The sequence below is a fragment of the Trichechus manatus genome, unplaced genomic scaffold (assembly GCF_000243295.1).
Source record: "Trichechus manatus latirostris isolate Lorelei unplaced genomic scaffold, TriManLat1.0 scaffold00205, whole genome shotgun sequence".
Taxonomy (NCBI): domain Eukaryota; kingdom Metazoa; phylum Chordata; class Mammalia; order Sirenia; family Trichechidae; genus Trichechus; species Trichechus manatus.
The window spans coordinates 3,284,822-3,309,708 of NW_004444141.1; the positions used below are offsets into that span (position 1 = coordinate 3,284,822).

Consider the following 24,887-nt stretch of genomic DNA (forward strand, 5'->3'; position numbering starts at 1 on the left):
TTTTTGGAGATTTTGCTTTTACTTAGACTTTATGTTTTTCTTCTTTATTTTGATGAGTAGGTTTGTTAACTTTCTTTGTGGTTACCTTGAAATTTACCCTTATCTTCCTAAATTTGAACCAGTCTATTATTACTTGGTATTGCCTTGTCTTCCTTTTCATTAGAAAGTTCTATACCTACACCGTTTATTCCCTCTTTTATTGTGCTAATGCTGTCGTTATTTACAGATTAACCTCTCTGGTTCCCTGTTGTAATTTTTTTGGTTTTGCATAGTCCTTAAGAGTTCATTTCCTAGGTTAGTATCTGGCTAGTACAATCCTGTGTCCTATATTCAGCCTGTGGTCTGATGTTGTTCGTTCTCAGATCGAAGGACTCCCTTTGATAAGTCTTGTAAGTTTGGCTTGGTTTTTGCATAATTCCTTAATTTCTGTTTATCTGGAAATGACCTAATTTCACCATATTTGAATGAGAGTTCTGCAGGATATATTATTCTTGGCTGGCAATTTTTTTTCTTTCAAGGTTTTTTATACGTCATCCCACTGCCTTCTTGCCTGCATGGTTTCTGCCAAATAATCCAAGCTTAGTCTTACTGTTTCTCCTCTGTGACTTTCTGTTTCTCTCGAGCTGTTCTCAGGATTCTTTGTTTTTGGTTTTAGTGAGTGTGATTATGATATGCCTTGGTGATTTTCTTTTGAGGTCTGTCCTATACGGGATTTGTTGAACTTCTTGGATGGCCAGCTTTTCATCTTTCATGATATTGGGGGAGTTTTCTGTCAGCAGTTCTTCAATGATCCTCTCTGTGTTTTCTGTTTTCTCCCTGTTCTGGAACTCTGATCACTGGCAGATTTTTGCTTTTCATTGTATCCCACATAATTCTCAAGGTTTCTTCATTTTCCTTTTTTCTGATTTTTCCTCAGAGTTGCATCCAAGTGTTTGTCTTCAATTTCACTGATCCTATCTTCCATTGTTTCAAACCTGCTCCTCAGCCCTTCTATGACACTGTCCATTTCTGAAATCTTGTTGTTTATCTTTTGGATTTCTAATTGTTGTTTTTGTATGATTTCTAGTTGTAAATTTATTTTAGTATTTTGTTCCTATATTATTTTCTTGAATTCTTCCATTTTTTGTCTGTATTTTCCATGAATTTGTCTATTTCTTCCTCATTTTTGTCTGCTTTTTGGTTCAACTCTCAGATAATTCTGAATATTAGAGATTTGAATTCCTTATCAGTTAGGTCTAGTGCCTTTTCTTCTACTGGAAAGTCATCTGGTGTTTTATTTTAGACACCTACTGGAGCCATCCTGTCCTGTTTTTTAAACATTTTATAATGTCTGCTGTCTTCGGGGCATTCAGTGGTTATTTTCCTCATTTATCAATTGTAAATTTGTTTTGTCCTGCTTTTTTGTTTTATTTGGTTATGTATGAGCAGGCGGGCTGTGCATTCTTTGTTGTTTGCTTATCTGTGGGCACGATACTTTTCATCTCCTTCTCCAATGGGCAGGGTCAGTCACTCAGGTATGGTACAGCAGGGCAGGTCCAGCTGAAGGGGAGTTGCTGGGATGGGTTGTTTGTGGTATGTACCAGGGCTGACAGTGCAGACCGGGAATCAGTGCAGGGCAGGTTCCAGTAGGCCATGCCTGTGCTGCCTGGGAGTGTGATGTTCAGTACATGGTGCAGGCAGGCAGGAAGGACCGGGTAGATTGTGACGTGTGAATCTAAGATGGGTATGCGAAAGAGGAGAGAGAGGACAGAGAAACAGGAGTCAAAAACCAACAAACGAAAAAGAGTGCTAAGGGAGGTTGCTACTGGTGGAGACATAAGAGGCTGAGAAATGGTGAAAAAATTTAAAAAAAAGAAGAAAGGTGAAAGAAAACAATGAATAAATCGAGAAACTGGAAATGAAGAAAGACAAAAAGGGAATAAGAGAGAGAAGAAAACAAAACAAAGAAACAAACAAACAAAAAAATCAGAAGAAAAGAAATGCCCCCAGGGATGCCCGTGTGTCTGCACAGAGTTAAGGGAGTACCTTCCAAGCCGTGTGGTACCTCCCGGCTAGAAGGGGCTCCCAAGCTGAGAAAAGAAAAAGAAAACAAACAAACAAATCAAAACAGAACAAATCAGAGCAAACAAACAGAAAAGCTCCAAGGTTCCCACCAGCCTGGCGGCACATGCCGGGAAGCAGTTTCACAGTTGAGTGGTGTTTTGCAGCCTTTCAGGAAGAAGCAAAGATGACAAACGGAGTGAGGTATTTGAGAGAAAAGGGCAAGGAGGTGGTGAGAGGTAAGGAAGAATCCTAAAGAAGCAGAAAAAAGCAACACCAGCAGCGAACAAAACGCACTCAGGGAGCCAGCCAGTGTGGGCGGGTGGAATACAAGCGACAGCAGGGTGAAGCTGGTGCATCCCAGCCAAGACTCTGTGGCTGCAGGAAGCAGAGGAGGCTAAGTGGGGGGTAAAGAAGGGTGGGGGTGGGAAGGCATATATCGCTGGTTACCAGTAGTTCTGTTTCCTGCTGGAAGCTCTGTGAAGCTTTCTCGTACCCCGTTCGCTGATCTCTGACAGGAGTCCAAGATGGTGGATCCGTGCTGCGGTAGCTGATAGGGGACCCCTCCATGTATCTCTCCTCGCTCTCTGTTCTCAGTAAGTTTCTTATTCCATTCAGTACTTGGCTGAGTTCTTTTACCTCTTCATTTGATGCTTAGGGTTTCAGGATTGATGTGTGACTCTGTTTGACTTAGTTTTTCTGATCTTTGCTGCGGAGGGATGGTGTAGCGCTTCTGACTATAGTGCCATGTTGCCCAGAAGTCCCTCTCATTGTAGTTTTGATCTGTATTTCTCTAATGGCTAATGATCGTGAGCATTTCATGTGTCTGTTAGTTGCCTGAATATCTTCTTTGGTGAAGTGCCTGTTCATATCCTTTGCCCATTTTTTAATTCAGTTATTTGTCTTTTTGTTGTTGAGGTTTTGCAGTATCTTATAGATTTTAGAGATTAGGTGCTGATCGGATTTATCGTAGCCAAAAATTTTTTCCGAGGTTTTTTAATGGGATGCGGTGAGAGTTGTGGAGAGGGATTCAAGAAAGCACTGGAAGGGAGGGCCAACCCTGCTGACCTCTGCGTCTCCACTTCAGGTCCCCTGAATTTCTTGGGTTTTTGGATTCAGGGACTAATTTTCAGGGTAAACTTGACTGTTGCTGTCAATAGCTATGCATTTTAGTAGCCAATAAATTCACCACCAACCAGAAACAAATAAGACTCATACTATGTTAGAAAGGTTATCGACCCTTAAGCAAGGTAGTTTTTTAAAGTCTCTTCCTCATCTATAATTCTTTATTAAAGATAAGTTCCTTAAAGATTTGGGGATCACTGTTTCAAGCAAATGACCAAGAAGGAAATATAGCTTAGACCCTAGGACCAATGACACTTTAGATTACTAGCATTATCTTTCCTACCCAGTGAATCCTGATCATGGGAATTCCTGTTTAAGAAACAACATCACCAAGTCTTTAACTCTGGAACTAACTTTTTATATGTGGTTTTGGTGATGTTTAAATGAGTTAATCATGTAAAATGCTCACAACAGCATCTTTCATGCAGTAAGTGATTCCATGGTGTTACTATAATAACAATATTGTTATTTTATTGTTACTATTGTTACTGTAGTAACAATAACTAGCAAAAATTAACACTCTCATTCTTCTTCAGTCAGTAATGCCAGAGCACCCCACTGAAATGACCTCCAAAGCCCCTCAGGAGGACATTCATCACTATGGTGAATTTACCCGGGTCTAGGTTTTGCCTGCTTAGAAATCTGATCTTGTTATTTGGAAAAAAAACCCCACTGCTATCAAGTTGATTCAACTAATAGCGACCCTATGACAGACAGTGCAGTACTGCCCCATAGGGAATCCAAGGAGTGGCTGGTGGAGGCGAACTGTTGACCTTTGGGTTAGCAGATTAGCTGTTAAAACACTGCACCACCAGGGCCCTCAGGAGGGGTATAATTAGCTAACCTCAGAGAGTAGTATGTAGAACCAGAATTCCATTTATCTTACTGTTGTAAGTGAATTTGCTAATTTATAATGAGAAACTATAAATACATCAAGAGCATATGAAGACTTCATAATGAAAACGCTCTCACTTTGTCAACATAGGAAGCCAAATCATAATCAGAAGATTGTGTACTAAGCACAAAATTAGAAGTGGACATGGATTAAATAACTAATGGTGTGAAGCCAAGATGGCCTGAGGCAGCCACATGCACCTTCCTACAAGACCAAGACATGCAGTCATTTAACAAATATGGACAGGATGACTACTATGTGCTAGACACTAAGATATAAAGCAGAAGAGATTTAGTATGTATCTTCAGAGCCTATAGTCTATTAGGGGCAACAGATAATTAATCAAATGATTATACTACAGCATGACAGATTTTATAACAGGGAAGTACAAGATATCATGGGAAAACAGGACAAGACATGAACATAAAAATTTTTTTGGTGGGGAGTATTATGGATTGGATTGTGTCTCCCCAAATATGTGTTGTAAATCCTAACCCCTGTCCCTGTGGATGTAATCTCATTTGGGAATAGGGTTCTTTTTTTATGTTAATGAGGCCATACTAGTATAGGGCTGTATTAAACCAATCACTTTTGAGATATAAAAGAACAGATTGAGCACAGAAGAAAGCAGACATGGGGGAAGACCCGCACTATCTGAGGCTCACGGAGGCAGACCACTCTACAAGCCCAGGAACTCCAAGGATGCCCATCTAGAAAAGCTGAGACAAGGATCTTCCCCCAGAGCGGACAGAGAATGCTTTCTCCTAGAGCCACACCTTGATTTGACTTCTAGTCTCCTAAACTGTGAGAAAATCAATTTCTGTTTGTTAAAGCCACCCATTTGTGGTGTATCTGTTACAGCAGCACTAAGAAACTGAGACGGGGGCACAGATTCAGGAGGATAACCCCAAAGAAGTAATATTTATACTAAAACTGAAAAGGCGGGTAAAGAGAAAAAAAGGTGGTAGTGAGTGGGGATGGAAATAGAGAAATTGAAATATGTTGGTTAAAGCTTTTCCCTTCCTAGCCAGAGAGGAGTTAGTGCTCTTTATCAAGGTTCCTAGATGAATCTCTCCCATTCCTCCCTTTTGATCAATACATTGTTTTCCTAGAATTGAAAATATATTCAAACACTTAGTTTTGCTAGTAGAAGGGCAACTTGTTGTACCCCCCTCCCAGTAACTTTATCTATGTTCTAATCCGTATTTATTCCTTTCACACTTTAGATGATAGAAAAACCAGCTGCCCCTGAGTCCACCCCGACTCATGGTGACCCAATGTGACAGTGCAGAACTGTGTCCTCTAAGGTTTTCATGCTGTGACCTTTCGGAAGCAGATCACCATACCTTTCTTCCAAGGTGCCTCGGGGTGGGTTAAAACTGCCAACTTTCTGGTTGGTACTCAAGCACCTAACCATTTGTGCCACCTAGAAATGCATTAGATGACATAGGATATCTATTTTTTTCATTTCCAAATATTCGGTGAACCCCTTCATTATAGGTCCCCAACATTTGTAAGAGTAAGTGTGCATACCCAACCTCAGAAGAACTGCCCAGATATGTCCAAATATACACACTAACACACATAAACATCCAGATGTCCAATAACACAAGTGTGCACACAAACATGCCCACATACACCTAGATACACACACATGCATATACACACATTCAGACACAGTCCCAGACAAAACTATGCTGCATTTTTACCCGACCAGCTGAATCAACTGTAACACTGTGAGGTATGTTGAACTGAGTAGGCCCTGTCCCATTTTCTCCATGGAGCCAAAGCATCGTGAAATCTATGAAAAGTAAACATATTTGGTCAGAACAACATACAGCATATCTTACACATTTGCCAATTATATTTTGTGATATAAGGTACAGAAATATGATTCAATTAAACTCCTCATTACTACGCTTTCCTGGATTCCTGTTTATATACTCATTTGCTGAATTCTTATGCTTTACATAAAAATTTTTTTTTTATTTTCTGCTTCAAGCAACTAATTTACTTCTTTAATTATTATCTTCACTTATATTTTCTCATCGCTGCCTCAAAATCATTAAAGTTCATGACATCCTGTCTCTCAAAGTGGATCCCCTTCACAACCTTTCTGTTATCTGGTATCACCATTCTTTGATAACAACATTATGTTCTTATTGTCTGTCTCCTGGCGCAATGGTTAAGCATTTGATTGCTAACCAAAAGGTGGGCAGTTTGAATTTACCCAGCAGCTCCCTGGGGGAAAGACCTGGCAATCTGTTTTTTAAAGGTTACAGTCTAGAAAATCATATGGGGCAGTTCAGCTCTGTCACATGGGGTCGCTATGAGTCAAAATCGACTCGACAGCACCTAACAACGCTTTATTACCCACATTCAATCTGTCTCCTAAATTTAGTTGTTTCTAGGTGCCTATACTAAAGAATTTGACATATCTAAGATGACAACAACTCCAACAAAGACCAAAAAACAAGACTAAGATCACATGTGGATGTCTATAAGCATACAGTCATACAGGTAGGTACACGCGTATATATTGAGAACAGATAGAAGCATCTATATGAACGTGTAAATACAGATCTGTGTGGGCAATAACGTATGTTCACTGAAGACACAACTACGAACACTCCTCAGACATAACCAAATACCTTCCAAGATTAGTTTTCTAGGTTTGAAAGCTTGAGACCATAGTCTCATGGGACAACTCAGTCAACTGGCATAATATAGTTCACAAAGTTCATGTTCTGTATCTTAGCAAAGTTAGTAGCATCTCGGGTCTTAAAAGCTTGCCAGCGCCCATCTAAGATACAACTATTGGCCTTTACTTGCCAGGAACAAAAGAGTAAGAAGGTAACCAAAATCTCAGAGAAAAAACAAGTCTACAAGGCTTATAACCTACGCAAGTTGATAAACTACCCTGAGACCAGAAGAAGCAGATGGTGCCGAGATACCACCATTGACCATTCTGACCAGGGTCATAATAGATGATCCCAGATAGAATGGGAGAAAAATGTAGAAAATAATTCAAATTCTCACAAATGGCCAGACTAACTGGATCACCTGAGACCAGAGGACTCCCTGAGACTATCTATCACTCAGAAACATTCTTTAAACCTTGAACCAAAACTACCCTGAGATCACCTTTTAGCATAAAAGGAGGGTGACACACAAGATAAAGGGTATCCACTTACTGACAAAGATAAAAGACTTTAGCATCCTTGGATCTACAATCAACACCCATGAAAGCAGCAGTCAAGAAATCAAATGACGCATTGCATCAGGCAAATCTGCTGCAAAAGACCTCTTTAAAGAGTTAAAAAGCAAAATATAACTTTGAGGACTAAGGGGAGCCTGACCCAAGCCCTGGTGTTTTCAATTGCTTCATAGGCATGTGAAAGCTGGACAATGAATAAAGAAGACTGAAGAAGAATTGATGCCTTTGAATTATGGTGTTGGCAAAGAATACTCAATATACCATGGACTGCCAAAAGAACGAACAAATCTGTCTCGGAAGAAGTACAGCCAGAATGCTCCTTAGAAGCAAGGATGGCAAGACTTCACCTCACATACTTTGGACATGCTATCAGGAGGGACCAGTCCCTGGAGAAGGACATAATGCTTGGTAAAGTACAGGGTCAGTGAAAAAGAGGAAGACCTTCGACAAGATGAAGTGACACAATGACTAGAACAATGGGCTCAAGTACAATTGTGAGGATGGTGTAGGAGTGGGCGGTGTTTCAGTCTGTTGTACACAGGGTCGCTATGAGTTGGAACCGACTCAATGGCACCTAACAACATCTGTATGAGTCCAAAAGGTCAACATTTAATTGAAAGTGAAAATGAAAAGATAAGGGGGCAGGGAAACTAGAGTACTGGAAACAGAACAACCAGGACACAATTAAAGAGAATGCTGACACACTGTGAAAAATGCAACTAATGTCATTGATCAGTTTGTGTGGAAATTGTCACATGGACACCTAACTTGCTGCATAAACTTTAACCAAAAACATACTTAAAAAAAAAATTCAATGAAGATTTACGTTGCCATTGCCAAATGAAGTGTACCAAATGTTTCTTTTTTAAAAAAAGAAAAAAAACTGTTGTTCCTTTCATACAAACATTTGGATTCTTGCTTTATGCTCACCCCACCTCCCTTTAACTGCCAGCAACCAAACTCAGTTATTGGGTGATAAATGGACTAAATAGCCTGCAAATGAGAGCTCTCTCCAAATATATGCTGATACAGTATTGTGTCTTATATACTCTGCTTCTATAATACCACTTTTTTTTACTAAAAAACCTCAGACTCTTTTATAAGCAAACACAGCTTCAAAAATCCTTAGATAAGCTTTTGAAAATACCCCAAATCTTACTTTCCACTATTCAAATATGTATCTTCAGCTCCTTTCCTAAAAGCCATGCTGATTACCAATTACCTCCTCTAGACCCTGTGTGACAGTTCTCCATGAATGCTCTCTCCACACCTTTTCTCCTCCCACCAAATCGCTGTAGTTCAAGAGCTATTTCTCTCATGAAATCTTGTCCTACTTCTCTAGCCGATATTAGTTTCCCACCTCTTAATTCCTATTTTAAGAATCAATACCATAGAACTAGCATTTGTTTATCTATAATAGACCTCCACCCAAAATATTACAGAGAACACAGAGCTGACCACTCAATAAAATACTTAATGATTAATCAGACTGCAGGATACCTTGACGCTGGGATTCCAGGTCCCTAACCTCCCTATTCTGAATTGGACAGGATACCCACTTATCTCTTCAGTTCTCTGTAAATTCTCATGCCACCTCCAGTTCATTTTGGAGGAAACTCCTCAATGAAGAATAAATAGGCCTGTACTCAGAACTGTTCATCGTTGGCCATCCCAGCACCTGTCCTCTAGATTTCTTCTAGTAATACACTTGAGCCCTTTAGACACAGCTTCATATTCTAAAGTCAACTTAGAATATTCTTGTAATATCACACAAGATTAAGTCACATACCTTGGGATAGTTTGAACAATCTGTTATTCAATCCTCCATCTCCATCCACAATATAAATATCTCCTGTGTCCTCCACATATAATTCTGCAGGGTTATCAAACTGCAAGGGATTCAAATCGGTGCCTTTTTTGCCTGGGGTACCCAAGACTTGAACAAGATCACCAAAAGAATTGTATTTTTTAACAGTATGACCATAGGATCCTGTAAAGACACATACACACAAATATAACCACTGTACATTCATATTTTTCAAATAAGCTGAGAATAAAAATTTGATTACAATTAGACAGTAATAAATGGTTGATAACCTCAGATAATTAAAGGTCATATTTGGCAAACAATAGAAGTTCTTCATTAGTTATAGCCAAATTTGTCCATAAATTAAAATCTTAGCTACTCCAAAATAAGCAGACTTCAAATTCAAATAAACCAGAAAATGTCGACTACTCATTATACAGAAAGCTAGTGATGCTAACAGATTATTGGTGCATCATTTTCTTCTTGAATCTCGTGACCCCGAATAAGCATTGTTTATAAAAGAAACTCAAAAATAACAACTCATACATGAAAACTGGTATTTCAGTCATTTGTGCATAGATTTTGAATTTCTGGAGGTCATAAAAGCATACTCTGTGATACAGATGGTTTTTAGCTACTGTTTTTCCTCATGAAAATAAAATTAAAAATTCAACTCATTAACTTTTCTAACCTAAGAAGAATATAATCTTTCCAAATCACTAGTATCTTCTCACTTAACAATAAATTTTCATTCAGTGAAAATCATCTTACAAACAAAAGTATACAGTAGAATACTAAGAAATAGAGAAAAATCACAGGCAGTTAGTAGAAATCAACTTGAGGGCATGCAAGAGTAAATTATTAATTGATAGGTGCTCAAAAGGCAAACTGGACAGACTGAGCTTACTTAAAGGAGCCCTGGTGGTGCAGTGGTTAAGTGCTCAGCTGCTAACCAAAAGGTCGGCAGTGCAAATCCACCAGTTACTCCACGGTAGAAAGATGTCGCAGTCAGCTTCAGTAAAAATTACAGCCTAGGAAACCCTATAGAGCAGTTCTACAGTGTCCTATAAGGCAGCAACAAGCATGTGGTGTGAGCTTACTTAATCAGCTTGCATTATCATTCCATGCTGAAAAACATATTATTATGATGCTTCTAAAATTTATAGAATAGTAAGAGAACACAACATTATTAAAGAAACGAAACCTTGAAGCGTCTAAAGAATTGGCATAGCGGATACAATACCAGTAAATAATATTTTAAAAAATGGTGTGACTTGCAATCATAATTCTATTGGAGGGAATTTATTCATTGAAAAATGGAAAGGAATGCAAAAACTGTCTTCAGATCTGAGAGTGGGAATAAAAAGCTGTAATGGAAAGAATGATGATATCATCCGTGTTCTTTCAGTTCCGGAATTCAAGGAAGTCTTTTATTAAAAAAAAAAAAAAGAGAGGATCACATGGACAGAATGAATTAAAAAGTAAAGGCCTTTAACAGGAGAATTTCCCTGAAAAAAAAAAAATGTGAAAAAAGTCAAATTTCATCACAATGACCTCAGAGATATTCCAGACTTTTTGGCTTATCCAGAATCTTTTCATTGAAAATATAGCTTGAAATAAATGAGCCATCAAGTGAGGCTCAGAAATCTTTTGGGTTCTGAGAAAAGATGCGGTAATGGCACTAATTACAAAAACTGAGACCTCATTAATAAAAAATAAATAAAAAAAGAATCTGAATTAGCCAGAAATGGGGAAACAAATTTCCTTCAAGTTCTGAATTTAACTGGGTTAAGGATTATTAGAAATATTATTTTTGTCATCCCGTTCCTTTCTGAGGTCCTAAGGCAATGCCAAGCTCTCTCTGGTACTGCCTTGTATGAAGCCACGAACACATGGAAACTGCTTTGTCTGCAAAGTTTCCCCACAGTTGTAAATTCAAGTGTGCTTACTTTGCTTTTCCGCAAATTCTACTAAAATTATTTGAAGGCTGAAAGATTTCAGACATGCTGCAGTCGGTAGGATTTCAGAAACATTAACACCACTTTCTGCAAATCTTTGCACTTTGGGCAATAAAGGAGTTACGGTTTCTTAGCAGAATCTCTTTTGAATGAAAACTGTAGCGATAAGCATTCCATTCATTCATTCAGCTTTAGAGACTGCCATTTTATCTGTCTTCATAAAAGTGATTCAGAGTTATTTAATCTGAGATGAGCAATTGATGATTTAAAGTGGAACAGTCCCTTGAAAAACTAAAAGAAAAATCATAACCTTTTTAAATTTCTTGATTCTGCAGAAGGCAAAATAAAGATTTTTGGAAATACGTGCTTTCATGAATCATTAGAGAAATTAAGATTAGATTCAGCAATTCTGATTTTAAAATGTACAAGAACGAACACGGGCAAAGATGCGATTTTTAGTAACCTAATGTAATAAATGTTACCACACGTACCATTGCCTATATCCGTGATCCAGACAGATCGTTCATATGGCGTACTGGCTGCAAATATACCATGAGGTGTGTCAACGGTATAATTCCAGGCTCGTAAGAAATATCCATCCTCTGTGAACACTAATACTTTTGGCATGTTATCCCCTCTCTGAAGGTACACAAAAATAACTGCTTAGATAGCATCAGTTTTAAACAAAAGTAATCTTTATTTTGGCATAGAGAAAAGGGTTAATTGTGAATTTTAGTAGCTTAAAAAAAAAAAACTCAAAACCTAACAATATTAATACCTTCACATTTAAAAAAGGATTACTTGAAAATGACTCAAAAACAAATTCCACAATTTGCATAATAAAAACATACATGGCTATACGAAAAAGATTGTTTTCTTTGTGTTCATAATTAAAAGAAAAAAACTCATTTTTACTTACTTGTGCTACATAAACCAATCCGTTGAAAGAATCAACTGCAACACAAAACGTTGTTCCAGTAAAGTGTTCTGAATACTTAGGCCAACCCACATCCAGTCGGTAAAGAATATTCTCAGTTGTCCAGGAAATTTGAAAAACAAAGTTTCTTAAAATCTTAACACAAAAAATTAAGATTCTGTTTATAGATTAAAAACAAACAAATAAAAAAACTACTTTCAAGAATGCTTTGACAAATAGAGAACCCTGGTGATGCAGTGGTTGAGAGGTCGGCTGCTAACCAAAAAGGCTGGCAGTTGGAATTCACCAGCTGCTCCTTGGAAACTCTATGGGGCAGTTCTAATTCCTCCTTCAGGGTCGCGATTAAGCCGAACGGACTCGACGGAAACAGCTTTGGTTTGGTTGACAGATAAACGCTGGATTGAAAGTGATTCCAAACAAAATGACTTATACATTTAAAGATCGAGACTACCACAATACGAGTCTTAAAATTACTTAGGGATGCAGTGCGAGTGGAGGGAAAAGAGGAAATAAGCAAAACGACCATATACCGTACACAAACTTTTTAATTCTAAGAGACAAGGGCCCGCCATCTCCAGCCCACTCTTGACCTCACATCCCACGACCGCACTGTCACCTCCCAACAATGCCATCCTCACACCCGAACAGCCATTTCCTCATCACCCAACTCACCGGAGACCCACAAAAACACGAATGCAAAACCAGAAACGTCAGAAAGAAGCCGGCGCCGGCCGCGCACACCCAGAACCTCGCCATGAACCTCGCCAGTACCCTCTTCCTGGGGGTGCAACGAACGGAGCAGAGACCCGGACAAAAGAAACTCGCGGCAGACCAGTCCGGGGTTGCCGGCGCGTTCCCGGGTCCCCGCCCCTTGTCCGGTGCCTCCCGCTGATTCCGTGACCACCCTTCCCCGCCCCTTAGGGCCGTACGGCGGGGACTACTGGCACCCAGTATGGGAGCACCCACAGATATGCCTTAGCCACCCGCCGTTCATCCTTTGTCATTCAGATTGAACAATTAAAAAAAAAAAACGCACATGCAAATCTGAGGCATAAGGTGAATGCCATCCCACAAATGACTGCCGGGCTCTAAGAAAGAATTCAGCCGCATCCGATTCCGAGGCATCCAGGCACCCGCCGTGGACGCCTACGTTCCCACACCAGGACCCCCCCCACCCCCACCCCCCACCCACGGGCTTGCAGGAAAGCGCGGCTCAAGCTTGCGGAGGTTAGTCGGGTGCGACAGGCATCGTTGAAGGCCCCCGTGAGCGGGTGGGGGCTATAAGGGTGTCCGGAAGGGCGCCTGACAATATTGGCGCCGCGGTGTTCGGGAGTCCCCTTAGCGGAGGCTGTGCTCCTCTTCGCCCGGCTCCCGGTGCTGTCCCGCCGCCGGCCCGCTCCCGGAAGCCGCGGCAGCTGGTAACAAAGAGCCCGCCGGGCCGCTGCTGCCGGGGCTGCGGGACCGAAGAGTCGGCCGAGCGGCCGGGGGTGAGCGCTGCCGGGCCATGAGTCCGGGCTTGAGGCGGTGAGGGCGCGGCCCAGGCGCAGGTGCGAGCCGAGGGGCCGGCGCCTTTCTCCTTCCGGGCGTGGGTGCCGCCGCTCTTCTTGCCGTTCCACCCGGGAAAGAGGCCTCGCGCCCTTCCCCGGCGACACCTCGTCCTCCGCTGCGGGCACCGGCGCTGAGTCCCGGCCGCAGGGCCCCAGGGTTCTCTGCGGACTGTGAGAGGCCCCAGCTTTTCCCCCAGGGGCCCTGAAGCTTTGTGTAAGGAAGCTGCGGAAGTCTGGCGCGAGTGGTTTTTCTTTTAATAAAAACTTTTTTCAAGTCTTTGATTTTAGCCATTTTTGCGGAGTTTGCAGTGCTCCTTACCCCTTTCCATCCTTTCTCCCTCTGGAATTCTTTTTCTCGTCAACAATAAACATTTTTTACCATCAACGGAGCAGACCGGGTATGAACGTTTTGTAATTGAAAGTGTAACTGTTTAAAACCACGTCGAGATAGTAGTCAAGATGGACAAAAAGTCCTTTGAAACGGTGCTGGATGAAATTAGAAAGGTAATTACACTTGATTCCTTAAATTATTCTAAGAGTTAACGAATTCTTGTGACTTACTCTTTCTGAGATATTGCATGTAGATTGCACAAACCAAGAGACCTAGAATTGCAAAGTCGGTTTGGATTTGGACGAGTAGTGTAGGAGTTTATATTTTGATACATTTCGTGATATGAATAGAAACTAAATTATGTTAACGCTTAAATTTCTTGAGAATCAGTGCGGTATGGTGGAAATTATAGTCAGAAAATCTCGGTTCAGAAGCCGGCTAAGTGATTTAATATTTCTGAGCTTAGTTCCTCGTCTTTCAGTCACGCAAGTTACTGAAAACTAGAGATAAGATGTGCAAAAAGTTTATTTAATGGCAGTTATGATTATGGCAATAGGTAAAATAGAGTTGTTACCTGAGCCAGACCATAATTAGTGTCCTAATAAAAGTATGGCATTAAATTTAAAGTCACATTCTTAGAATGGGTTTTCAGTAACATGAATTTCAAAACTCCCCTCAGCTTTCCAAGTGTTTGCTTCATTTTGAGGCTATTGTATGTAGCCTACCTCACAAAATGAGCCAGACAGCTTCCCTTCTCTTGCTAATTCTAAGATGGAAAAAAATTTTTGGAATGTAGCCTTGTGCCAGACTGTCTCTCTAGTGAGAAAATAAGAGGTTACCATTTAGAGCTGAAAGGACTTCCTGTACCATTGTTATTAACGCAGGGTGCCTTGGGTAGGCCTTCCGGGGCAATTATTCTACATTTACATGTCTTAAAGACCCGTGTCCTCTGTTGCGCATTATTTATTTCAGTTTATGAAGGTATTAGTAGAATTGCCTCTGAACTTGCTGTTTTTCTTCATTGTTTATAAAGCTTTTCTTTTTTAAATTTCTGTTTTTCATTCGTTGTAAAGCTTTCTTTCCCCAAATTTCCATCTTAGGTTAAATTTACATACTTGATGGAACAAAACTTTGCAAACCTCATCTGTTGAACTAAGATACGCAGTGAAGTGTCAGTTTGCTAACTGTATATTTAGAATTTGCCACACATTGTTCATGAGCTTATTTTTAATTACGGTTTATGACAAAATATTTGTAGGTTAAGATAGATCTGTAGATTTCTACTTTTGGAAGATACAGAGTGTTCATTTGCTTATTGTCTCCCTTCTAAGTTGTGAAAATATCACATAATAAATGTTTATGAAGGGAATAGGAAATTTTCCAGAGATGAAAATGATATTCATACTAGATGGAAACTTTAGTCCTTATTTCTGTTCTGCAGTCAGAATATGTCCTTTGCTCTCTGTGCCAGATAATTGGACGACGCATCAGCATTGTCTTTGTCTATTAAAATTGGATAAAAGTACAGGCGTATCTAAATATGGGGATTACTATTGATTTTTTAAAAAACTGCTCTCAGACTGTGAATGAAGTCAGTTTAAGCCAGGTAATCTCTTCCTGAGTGTCACCGTAAGGTCTGGAGGGTCTGGTGCTGGCCGTCAGTGTAAGTGGCAGATTGAAGCAGAAGCATGTAAGAAGACACCAGGAAAAGAAATAGGAAGCTGGTGGGGGGAAGAAAGGGGGAAAAACTGTGTTAAATTTGCTTTGCAAAAAGGAAGTAATAATAGCAATGCAACAGCAACAACAAAAAACCCATTGCTCTCCAGTCAATTCCGACTCATAGCGACCCTATACGACAGAGTAGAACTGTCCCATAGGGTTTCCAGGGAGCCACTGGTGGATTAGAATTACCAGCCTTTTTGGTTAGCAGCCGTAGCTCTCAACTATTGCACCACCAGGGCTCCATATAGCCATTAATTATTGAGCTGTTAATGTGAACTTCTGTTCTAAATACTTTCTCCATCATTGTTTGATTTGATCCTCCAAACATCCTATGAAGTAGACAGTAGTCAGATGATTTTACGGATGGCAAACCTAGTCTCTGCTCAAGGCTACCCAGCTGGTCAGTGAGAGTCCAGTTTTCAGACCCAGGCAGTCTGACTCCAGAGTGCCCTGCTGTTGTGCCTGGGGATGAAACCACTGGGACCCTGACTTAGGGGAGATCAGCACAATCCAGGATTTGGCAGACGCTTGCTTTGGCCTGTGTGTCCAGGATAATCAAACACCCAAGAGTACATGATCCAGAATTACACGTTTTTCTGTTTTCAGTGAGAGTTAAACTAACGAGCATCCTAAATGTTTCTGCCAGTTAACTGGTCATAGCATTTTCTTCTAGCAGGATAACCTGTGTGGAAAGTACAAATACTACAATTATTTTATAGTAAAAGCAAAGGGATTAGTTGGTTTTTAATTATTAGTGGCTACCCTGCTGGCATAGTGGTTAAGATCTTGGCTCTTAACCAAAAGGTCAGCACTATGAATCTACCAGCTGCTCCTTGAAAACCCTACGGGGCAGTTCTCTGTCCTGTAGGGTTGCTATGAGTCGGAATTGACTCCACGGGCAATAGGTTTGGCTTTTTTTGGGGGGAGGGGAGTACAAAGTTATGATGGCCTAGTATTTCTGTCTCTAAGCTCAGCACATGACCTGCATGTGTATTTCAGTCAGCTCTAGACAGTGCTGGGTCAAGGCCACCAACTGCTCTCTCAACTCCTAATTGATAGATTCCATGTGAGAAAAGGGACCAATATTTGCTGAATAAATATTATGTTTCACTTGTGATGCTGACTACGTTAGTCCTCACAGTAACTCTGAGGGAGGTAGCAAATGGTGTTCCCTTTCATGGATGAGAACGCTGTCATGGCAATTTTGTGTCTCAAAGGCCAGACTGCCGGTTAGTGACAGGCGTAGGGATAGGATTCAGGACCCTTCCTTGGGTTCTCATATCTCTGTAGAAGCACTGAGAGCATCTACTGCAAACCAAACCCGTTGCCATCGAGTCGATTCTGACTCACAGCAACCTGATAGGACAGAATAGAACTGCCCCATAGGGTTTCCAAGGCTGTAATCTTTATGGAAGCAGACTGCCATGTCTTTCTCCCATGGAGTGGGCAGGGAATTGAACCGCTGACCTTTTGGTTAGCAGCTGAGCGCTTAACCACCACACTTAGCACATAATGGATGCTCAATAAGTAATTGTCTGATGAATGAGTAATGTCTGATACACATTAAAAGTCACAATTTGGTTGCATTTGTAATGTTCTGAAACTCTTTCATTACATTTACAGAAGTTCTATATGTAATTTCTAATAATGCAGAATCTCAGCCATTACAATTTCATTCCCTTTCTTTGTAGGGGAGCCCTGGTGGTGCAGTGGTTAAGAGCTATGGCCACTAACCAAAAGTTGGCAGTTGGAATCCACCAGTTGCTTCTTGGAAACCCTGTGGGGCAGTTCTGCTCTGTCCTGTAGGGTCACTATGAGTGGGAGTTGATGGCAAGGGGTTTCTGTAGAGGTCGAATGTCATATCACAGTGACCTTAGCTGCCTCTGGAGACTGTGGCTGAAGGAGGTCGGCCGCTGTTTTTATTGTGCTTAGGCAGTTTTGGTATCTCTGTAGAACTGTGCTATTTATATATATTAATACTATTTTTTATGTTTTTTAGGCTGTTTTGACAGAGTACAAATTAAAAGCAATTGAATATGTACATGGATACTTCTCTAGTGATCAGGTATTCCTCTTTTTTGTTTAAGCAAAAGCCTTTTTACAGCAATATTCTGCTTAATGTCTGTTTACCTGCTGGTCAAATTTAGAATTGTTGTATTTTATCGGTGTATTAATTCAAGAGCTTTAGAAGGTTTCCATTTTAGCAGAAAACGTTACACAACTCAGGAACATTTTATAACCACACTGTTGTGTTCTAACGTGAGTTTAAAATTCAGGGTCTTTTTATTAAAAAGTGGTTCAAAGTATTTATCTTTCTGGGTGCAACATAAAGAAATTTTAAACTTCTAATGGTAAACTTACCCAGATGTGTACGGTACTTATAAGAAAGCAGTTATAAAATTTACTACGTAATATAAAAGTAGTCTTGAACGAATGGTGAAATATGTTCTTATATGAAGCCACTAAATAAAACTTTCATCAATCAGAAAAAAATAGTGTCTAATAAGTAGTTTCTGTAATGCTAGAAGTCTAATGTTTTAAGTATGGTAGTTTATTGAAAACTTTCGCCCATGATTATAAGGGGAGTTTGCTAACTTAAAGAGCCCTGGCGGCACAGTGGTTAAGTGCTTGACTGCTAATGGAAAGGTCCGTGGTTCCAACCCACCAGCTGCTCTGTGGAAGAAAGACATGGCAGTCTGCTTCCAGAGAGATTTACAGCCTTGGAAGCCCTGTGGGGCACTTCTACTCTGTCCTATAGGGTTGCTATGAATCAGGATTGACTCGACAGCAATGGGTTTGCTAATTTAAAAAAATCCATGTGTATACATATACACATGAGGGGTTGGGGGAGAAAGGGACTTCTAAGGGACACTTGGAAAATCCTTGATAGAGAAATCAGGCAGAAGTAGAAATGTAAATCTGGAGAACAGTTTTGGGAAAGGGTGGACAGTGAATAATCTCTAGATTGAATTAGTAAATGACCAAGTTTTCATCTGTTTCTCAGGAGCTTCAAAACTTGAAAGCTTGATTAACTTTAAGCCTGTAGTTCTACCTGCTAAATTCCTAAAAGCTAATTGGTGATTTCACGGTTGCTACCTATTTAATGAGTACTTTGTAGCTGTTACATTGCTTTTCAAAATCACCTTATGCCTTTTTAAAATTTAAATGTAATTTTTTTTAATTTTAATTGTTTATAGCTAACTTTTTTTGTTGGTTTTTATTCTACTTTGCTAAAGTCTTTAAAAACCATGTTAGGCCACCTTCAGAGTGTGACATTCTGAGCCTATTTGCTATCTTAAAGATTTTCCTTCCTATATCGGACAGGATAGTTTGTAAAGTTTTATCGTTGGTAGCATTTACCATATAAAACAAATGAACCAAAAAAACCAAACCCATTGCCATCGAGTCGATTCCGACTCATAGCAACCCTATAGGACAGAGTAGAACTGCCTGCCCCATAGGGTTTCCAAGGAGCCACTGGTAGATTTGAACTGCCAACCTTTTTGCCAGCAGCCGAAGGCTTAAGCACTGCACCACCAGGGCTCCATTTACCTGAGAGTAAAACCCTTATTCCTGTAAAGGTAAGGACATATACTCTTACCCAATTAACTAGAAAGTATATATAGTGCTTGTTTGCTGCTTACGTATCTTTTTCTAAGGAGTCTTCACGTAGCACTCCAGTTTCCAGCATCAACCATGCTTTGTAGAACAAGTGAAACCGTAGCACATTTTCAGGAACTCACAGTAAAATAATTAACCCAGATTTTACGACCTGTTCTTCTTGACCCTTTTTTCTTCTGGACCGTCCTTGGAGGCCGCAAAGCAGGGTGGTGGCGTCATGCAGAGACTCTAGTGTTGTAACGTTGGTGCCCTGGCTCATCTGCTCCTGGTGCTGTGTCATGTCTCTCCCTCCCGTGTTTGCTGTTCTGTGGAGGCGGGAGCACATGAGAGCCTGGTTGTCTGTGCTCTCAAATGGGGCACCTTGTAGAAGCCGCTGGAGTCATTCATGCTGATTCTTACGTTCTTAGGGACTAGATCTGTGATATGAATGTGAGCATTATGCTCTCCAGATTCAAATAAAAGGCTAGATGTTAGTGGACCTACACTGAAACCACACCACTGAACATGCTTTGTGATTGATTAAAATACGTTCTGTTCCCCAGTGTTTTCAGTTTTCCCATTCACGATATATGTTGTGTTCCTGAGCTGACATTTTAGCCCCGTGTTCTACTTTCCTAACGTTCCTTTCCCTATTTAGAATATTCTTTATTCGTCCTAGCCCTTGTGCTTGCCTTTCTCTCCAGACGAGTGCTGGCTTAACAGGACTCCCTGTGATGGTGGAGTGTTCTCTCTGCACCGGCCATCATGGTAGCTACTGGCGCACGTGGCCTCCGAGCACTTGAATTGTGGCTTTTGCCACTCAGGAACTGAACTTTTTATTTTATTTTAATTAATTTAAATTTAGATAGCCACAGGTAGCCACTGTCATTGGGTAGTGCAGTCTGGACTCTGTTGCCCTCTGCTCCTCAGCTAAGCCCAGGTGTCATGTTGTGAACAATAATTCAAAGTCTGGAAATCAGTCTTTCGGAACGTTTGCCTGAATGCTGTCTTTAGAGCTGAATGCGTTCTTTGCTTTCAGGTGGTTGATTTACTGAGATACTTCTCCTGGGCTGAGCCTCAGTTGAAGGCAATGAAAGCATTACAACATGTAAGTATTTTTCCTTCGAATGTAGGATTTAAGTGTTTTGAATTCTCACTGTTTTCCATAAATTATCTGAAGTTGTAATTTACTTGCATTAGAAAAGCCGACCCTAAATTTTATTATCGTTTGATTATTTAAAATAGCTATGTTAAAGAATTTAAGCTTCCTAAATTGTACATTTATGTTGTATGTACTGTACAATTAAATTGTACACCATAAAGTGCTAATTGACAAATTAGAGGAAAATATATTCATAGGCAAACAAACCATAGGATTTAAATACTCAAGTGTTTGTATGCACCTTTCTGTTTTTGGATCTCTGGCTCCGCCTTTTTGTACTTAGTCTTAGAAGAGTAGTGAGATGGATTTATACTTACTTTCTTTAGACCAGCACTGACACAAATGAACTTTTTAATGATGGAAGTGTTTTATTTCTGCGCTGTCCTATTTATACGGTAGCTACTAGTCACATTTGGCTGTTGAGGACTTGAAATGTGACTGTTGTGACTGAAGAACTGAATTTTAAATTTTATGTGATTTTAATTAATTTAAATGGCTGTTATATTGGACTGTCTGCTCTAGAGCCTAGATCACCAGGGGTGTCTAGATCAAGCAAGAATATCTGGCTATATATGAAGTTTTCCAAGAGGATCAGACATGGGTAGCTTGAACAGAATCAGATACAGATCTTAATCTCCTAAACTGACCTGCCTGAGTCTCTTAGTCTTTCTTTCCTATTTTTACTTTAATAATTGCTTTTTTTTTCCTACTTTACAAAGAAGGCTTATCGCACCTGTCCCCTGGGGGTGAAAATCTTCCACCCAGTACCAAAGAGGCAAAGCATTGCTCCTGAGTGGGAGGGCAAAGCAAGGAGAGCTTCTGCAAGATGGATTGGTGGGGGGTCTTAGCTTATGCTATCCAGGCCGCAAGCGCGTGGCTGAACTCGGAGGCATGCCTGCCTGCTACCTACCTTAGAATTAAGATTCAGAGGTGAGAGGGTATCACAGGGACAGCTTAACACAGTTATTTGGATTAAATTAAGCAACCTTTTCTGACAAAGTAACTCTGATGTGAGTTAGCTTTGCCAGTTAGGTTATATAATGGACATTTTTATAAATTAAATGAGCTAAATTGCATAGTTCCAAGTTCTTTGCAGATATATAAACTTAATATAAAGAAAGTTGATCTTTAGAGACTATTTAAACTTCTGATAAAACATTTAGATGTCAGTTTAGAAACATGCAAAGTGGTATGTAGTTTTATAAGTGCTTTTGGTGGTACATGAATAAACCACTGCTCCAGATTTTAGGAATTGGGCATTGATTCTAATCAGTCTGACTTCTTACAGTGACTTTGCCTTTGAATTTTCTTCACTGTTAACATAAATCTATAAATTGGCCAAATCCTCAAGATGCTCTTCAAATAAAGTGCCCTAGCCAAATAAATTCTGTGACATTTCAGACAGTTTTAGGGAGTCACAGTGCACAGTAACATACGACTCCGAGAAAGTTCTGTAGCGAGGAGCCCAGTGTCACCTGACTCACGCGACCGTGGTACCCTTTTTGTGTGTAACACTATCAAGCACCATGGGTCACCCTTTGGGAAATATACGGGTTAAAAAGAGCTCATGGAACTTAGATCTTGACCTGTAATAGTTAAATTGAAAGAGCCCAAGTTTAATTCACACGTTTTTAGAACTTCCTTTTGAGTTGCTAGAGCTTACTTTTGAGTGAGGAGTTTTCACCTAAAATGTTTATATTAAGAACATTTAACTATACCTAAAAAGAAAAAGGAACAATTTTTGACATGAAAATTTCTCATGCTGAGAGTAAATTATGTTTATATTAATAGAAAATGGTGGCTGTTCATCCAGCAGAAGTGGTCAATATACTCAACTGCTTCACCTTCAGTAAAGACAAACTAGTTGCTCTTGAACTGTTAGCTTCGTAAGTATTTTTCGTTTTACTTCATTGGAGAAAAAGTTTGAGGACTTAAAATGTCTTTTAAGTCAGTGTGTGTTCATGTGTCAGAATTATATTAGTAAATGGGACTATAATAAAATATATTCAATGAAAGTATAGTGCTGAACTCTTATTTCTTCATGTGAACGAATAGGGTACTTCTTACACATGGATATAACTTACAAAATAATGGGCTTATCAAAATTATTTATTTGCCTGCATTTCAGTCACTTGCTCTCCCTTCCTGCTCTGAGTATCTGGCAAGCCAGGCTGGTAAAGGCACAGGACTTAGAGGACCTGCCCCTACTGATGGCGTGTTTCTTGGCAAGATGCTTACTCCTTATGAGCCTTATTTTGCTCCCTTGTGAGAGTGAGGATCTCACCTATTTAGTAGTGTACGCGAACTGTAGATCCTGTAAGGTGTGTGAAAGCACTAGCAGGACACTTCATAGATGATCACAATGCATGGAAACAGAGAAAAGGCAGGAACTTGTTCCTTTGTATAATTGAAAAGAGTGTAAGTTACTGTTTATTTATAATGTGATTTTTAAATCCCTTTATATATGTATACAAAAACACAACATAGAAATAAAACATAAGGTAAAGCTTCATTTTTAGACGAACCGTGATTTTCATGCATTTGATGTAGGGGTTTACTGCCTCCTCTCTCTCAGCACTCGTAGAGGCTATAATTTCAAGAGTCTTAAAGTAGTGATTTTTATTTACAATATCGTTTTCAAATAATCAGTTTGATAAACCTCTTTCAGTTATTATATTTACCTTATGTAAGCACGTTATTTAAATTGGCCTATTAAAAATAAAAACTGAATTGCACATGTTGTGTTATATATATTTTTACAACAGTTGAAATACAGAGGGTTTATATTGCCTATAACAAAGGAGGGAAAAAGTAATTAATCAAACTCTTCTCCCAGTGTAATGGAGAAACACTCACTCAGATATGTTTGTGCAGCAAACAAAGGTTGCTGACTCTGCATGTATGTCCAGGTTCTTAAATGAAAAAGCTAAATTGTATTTCCTTGGTAGAAACATTGTTGACGCACAGAATTCTCGTCCCATTGAAGATTTATTCAGGATAAATATGTCTGAGAAGAAACGGTGTAAGAGAGTTCTTGAACAGGTAATTGTCTCAAGCCTGCTATGCCAATGGTACATTGGTTTTGCTGAATGTTGATGAAGAAAAAAGTCCCTATCCTGTTCCTCTGTTAAGTTTGATGCCTGACTGCTTTTACGAGATGGATTGAGAATGAACGGAGCAGATACAGAGCTGGGTAAAGGAAGAGCTCCTGGGCAGAGAAATGGCTTGAGAGTGACAAACCTGTTGGCCACGCAGCTTGGGCTTCGTGGGGCACTTAGGTCTCAGTCCCTTGGTAGCTTTGCTGTGGCTCCAGGCTTTTGTCTTTAGCTTTATGTATTTAAGAACTTGACCTTTAGATTTGTTTTATCATCAGACTTAACGTTAGTCAAATTCATGAGTTATGAATATGGAAGCAAAATTCTGGTTTATTAATATACAAGTTACAGGAGTGAGAGAAGGAGAAATTTTCCAAGCCTACAAATCTTGGTTTGCTCACCTAGGGTAGTCGTTTCCTGGGATCGTTTTAGCTGGAAACTCAAGTGTTCCGTGGACTAGGCCTCTGGTCCGTGTGCATTAGTACAGCTTTTCAGGAAGGGAAACTTGAAGGGCCTTCAAAATGTTCATACCTTTTAGCCCCAAAATTCTACTTCTATGAATTTACTCTAAGGTAATGAGTAGAAATGTACAAATTAGTAGAATGTACTTACCCAGCGCTATTTATAATAGCCAAAAATTATGGGTTGGGTTGTTTGGTAGGGGGTGGCTTCTACATCTAATATAAGTGTATGTGTTGTAAATGAATTTATAAAGTTATTATAACTCTATAACTAAATATATAGTGTACATACGTAGCTGTATATGTATAACTCAGTATACCTACTCCTCATTTATTGACTGTCTTCAATCTGACATTTTGCATTTACGACAATAGTAAAAAATCTACTTTCCGACTGTTTTGCGCATTAACGACGTATGTCTGGCAGTAACCCTTTCATGACGAGTGGTACATATAGCACCCGCCTACAGTTCACGCCTGTCTGGTTTATGAGGAAGGTACTGGTCCACTGACAGTACATACTGCAGCAGATGGGGACCGGCATAACATTTCAACCAGAAGAAATGGGTGTATGCCACAGTTACTGTTTTTACACGGTATTGTATGAGGCAGTACGCCCTGAAAGTGTGATTGTGCAAAACTCCTGTCTCTTTTGTCTTTTGTGCAGTGAGATAAGCCTTGTAAGTATATTTCCGGGTTCCTGTGTGTTATTTGGAACTTGCATTTCTCATGATGATTCCATGTTCACGAGAATACCTCATTTTCAGGCAGCAGCACAAGTTGCAGCATTCCTGGCATACTACCAATCCTACCCCTGAGTCCAGAGAGATATGTATCTCACAGATCCTACCCCCAAGCCCAGAAGGACATATGCATCCTACCAGTCCTACCCCCAAGTCCAGAGGGACATATGCATCCCACCAGTCCTACCCCTCAGACTCCAGAAGGACATATGCATCCCACCAGTCCTGCTACACCCAGAGTCCAGAG

The 24,887-nt window shown here is 40.0% G+C and overlaps 2 protein-coding genes across 3 annotated transcripts in view; one reads left to right on the forward strand and one right to left on the reverse strand.

Annotated features, from left to right (window-relative positions):
- Positions 1 to 12,964, reverse strand: part of NHLRC3 (NHL repeat containing 3) — a 19,167-nt gene extending 6,203 nt beyond the window's left edge. The window contains exons 1-5 of one of the 2 annotated variants that reach the window (XM_023742225.1): positions 12,652 to 12,964; positions 11,962 to 12,072; positions 11,534 to 11,681; positions 9,067 to 9,267; positions 5,770 to 5,861 (exon numbers count right to left, since the gene is read on the reverse strand). In XM_023742225.1, the coding sequence (XP_023597993.1) occupies positions 5,770 to 5,861; positions 9,067 to 9,267; positions 11,534 to 11,681; positions 11,962 to 12,072; positions 12,652 to 12,735 (636 nt within the window). In that variant the 5' untranslated portion in view covers positions 12,736 to 12,964. Of the gene's footprint in view, positions 1 to 5,769; positions 5,862 to 9,066; positions 9,268 to 11,533; positions 11,682 to 11,961; positions 12,115 to 12,651 lie in introns of both variants that reach the window. The other variant, XM_004388075.3, reaches the window with a different exon arrangement.
- A 785-nt stretch (positions 12,965 to 13,749) lies between these two features.
- PROSER1 (proline and serine rich 1) overlaps positions 13,750 to 24,887 on the forward strand; it is a 35,562-nt gene continuing 24,424 nt past the window's right edge. The window contains exons 1-5 of the mRNA XM_004388076.2: positions 13,750 to 14,030; positions 17,579 to 17,644; positions 20,219 to 20,287; positions 22,133 to 22,227; positions 23,290 to 23,383. Of these exons, the coding sequence (XP_004388133.1) occupies positions 13,986 to 14,030; positions 17,579 to 17,644; positions 20,219 to 20,287; positions 22,133 to 22,227; positions 23,290 to 23,383 (369 nt within the window). The 5' untranslated portion in view covers positions 13,750 to 13,985. The remainder of the gene's footprint in view (positions 14,031 to 17,578; positions 17,645 to 20,218; positions 20,288 to 22,132; positions 22,228 to 23,289; positions 23,384 to 24,887) is intronic.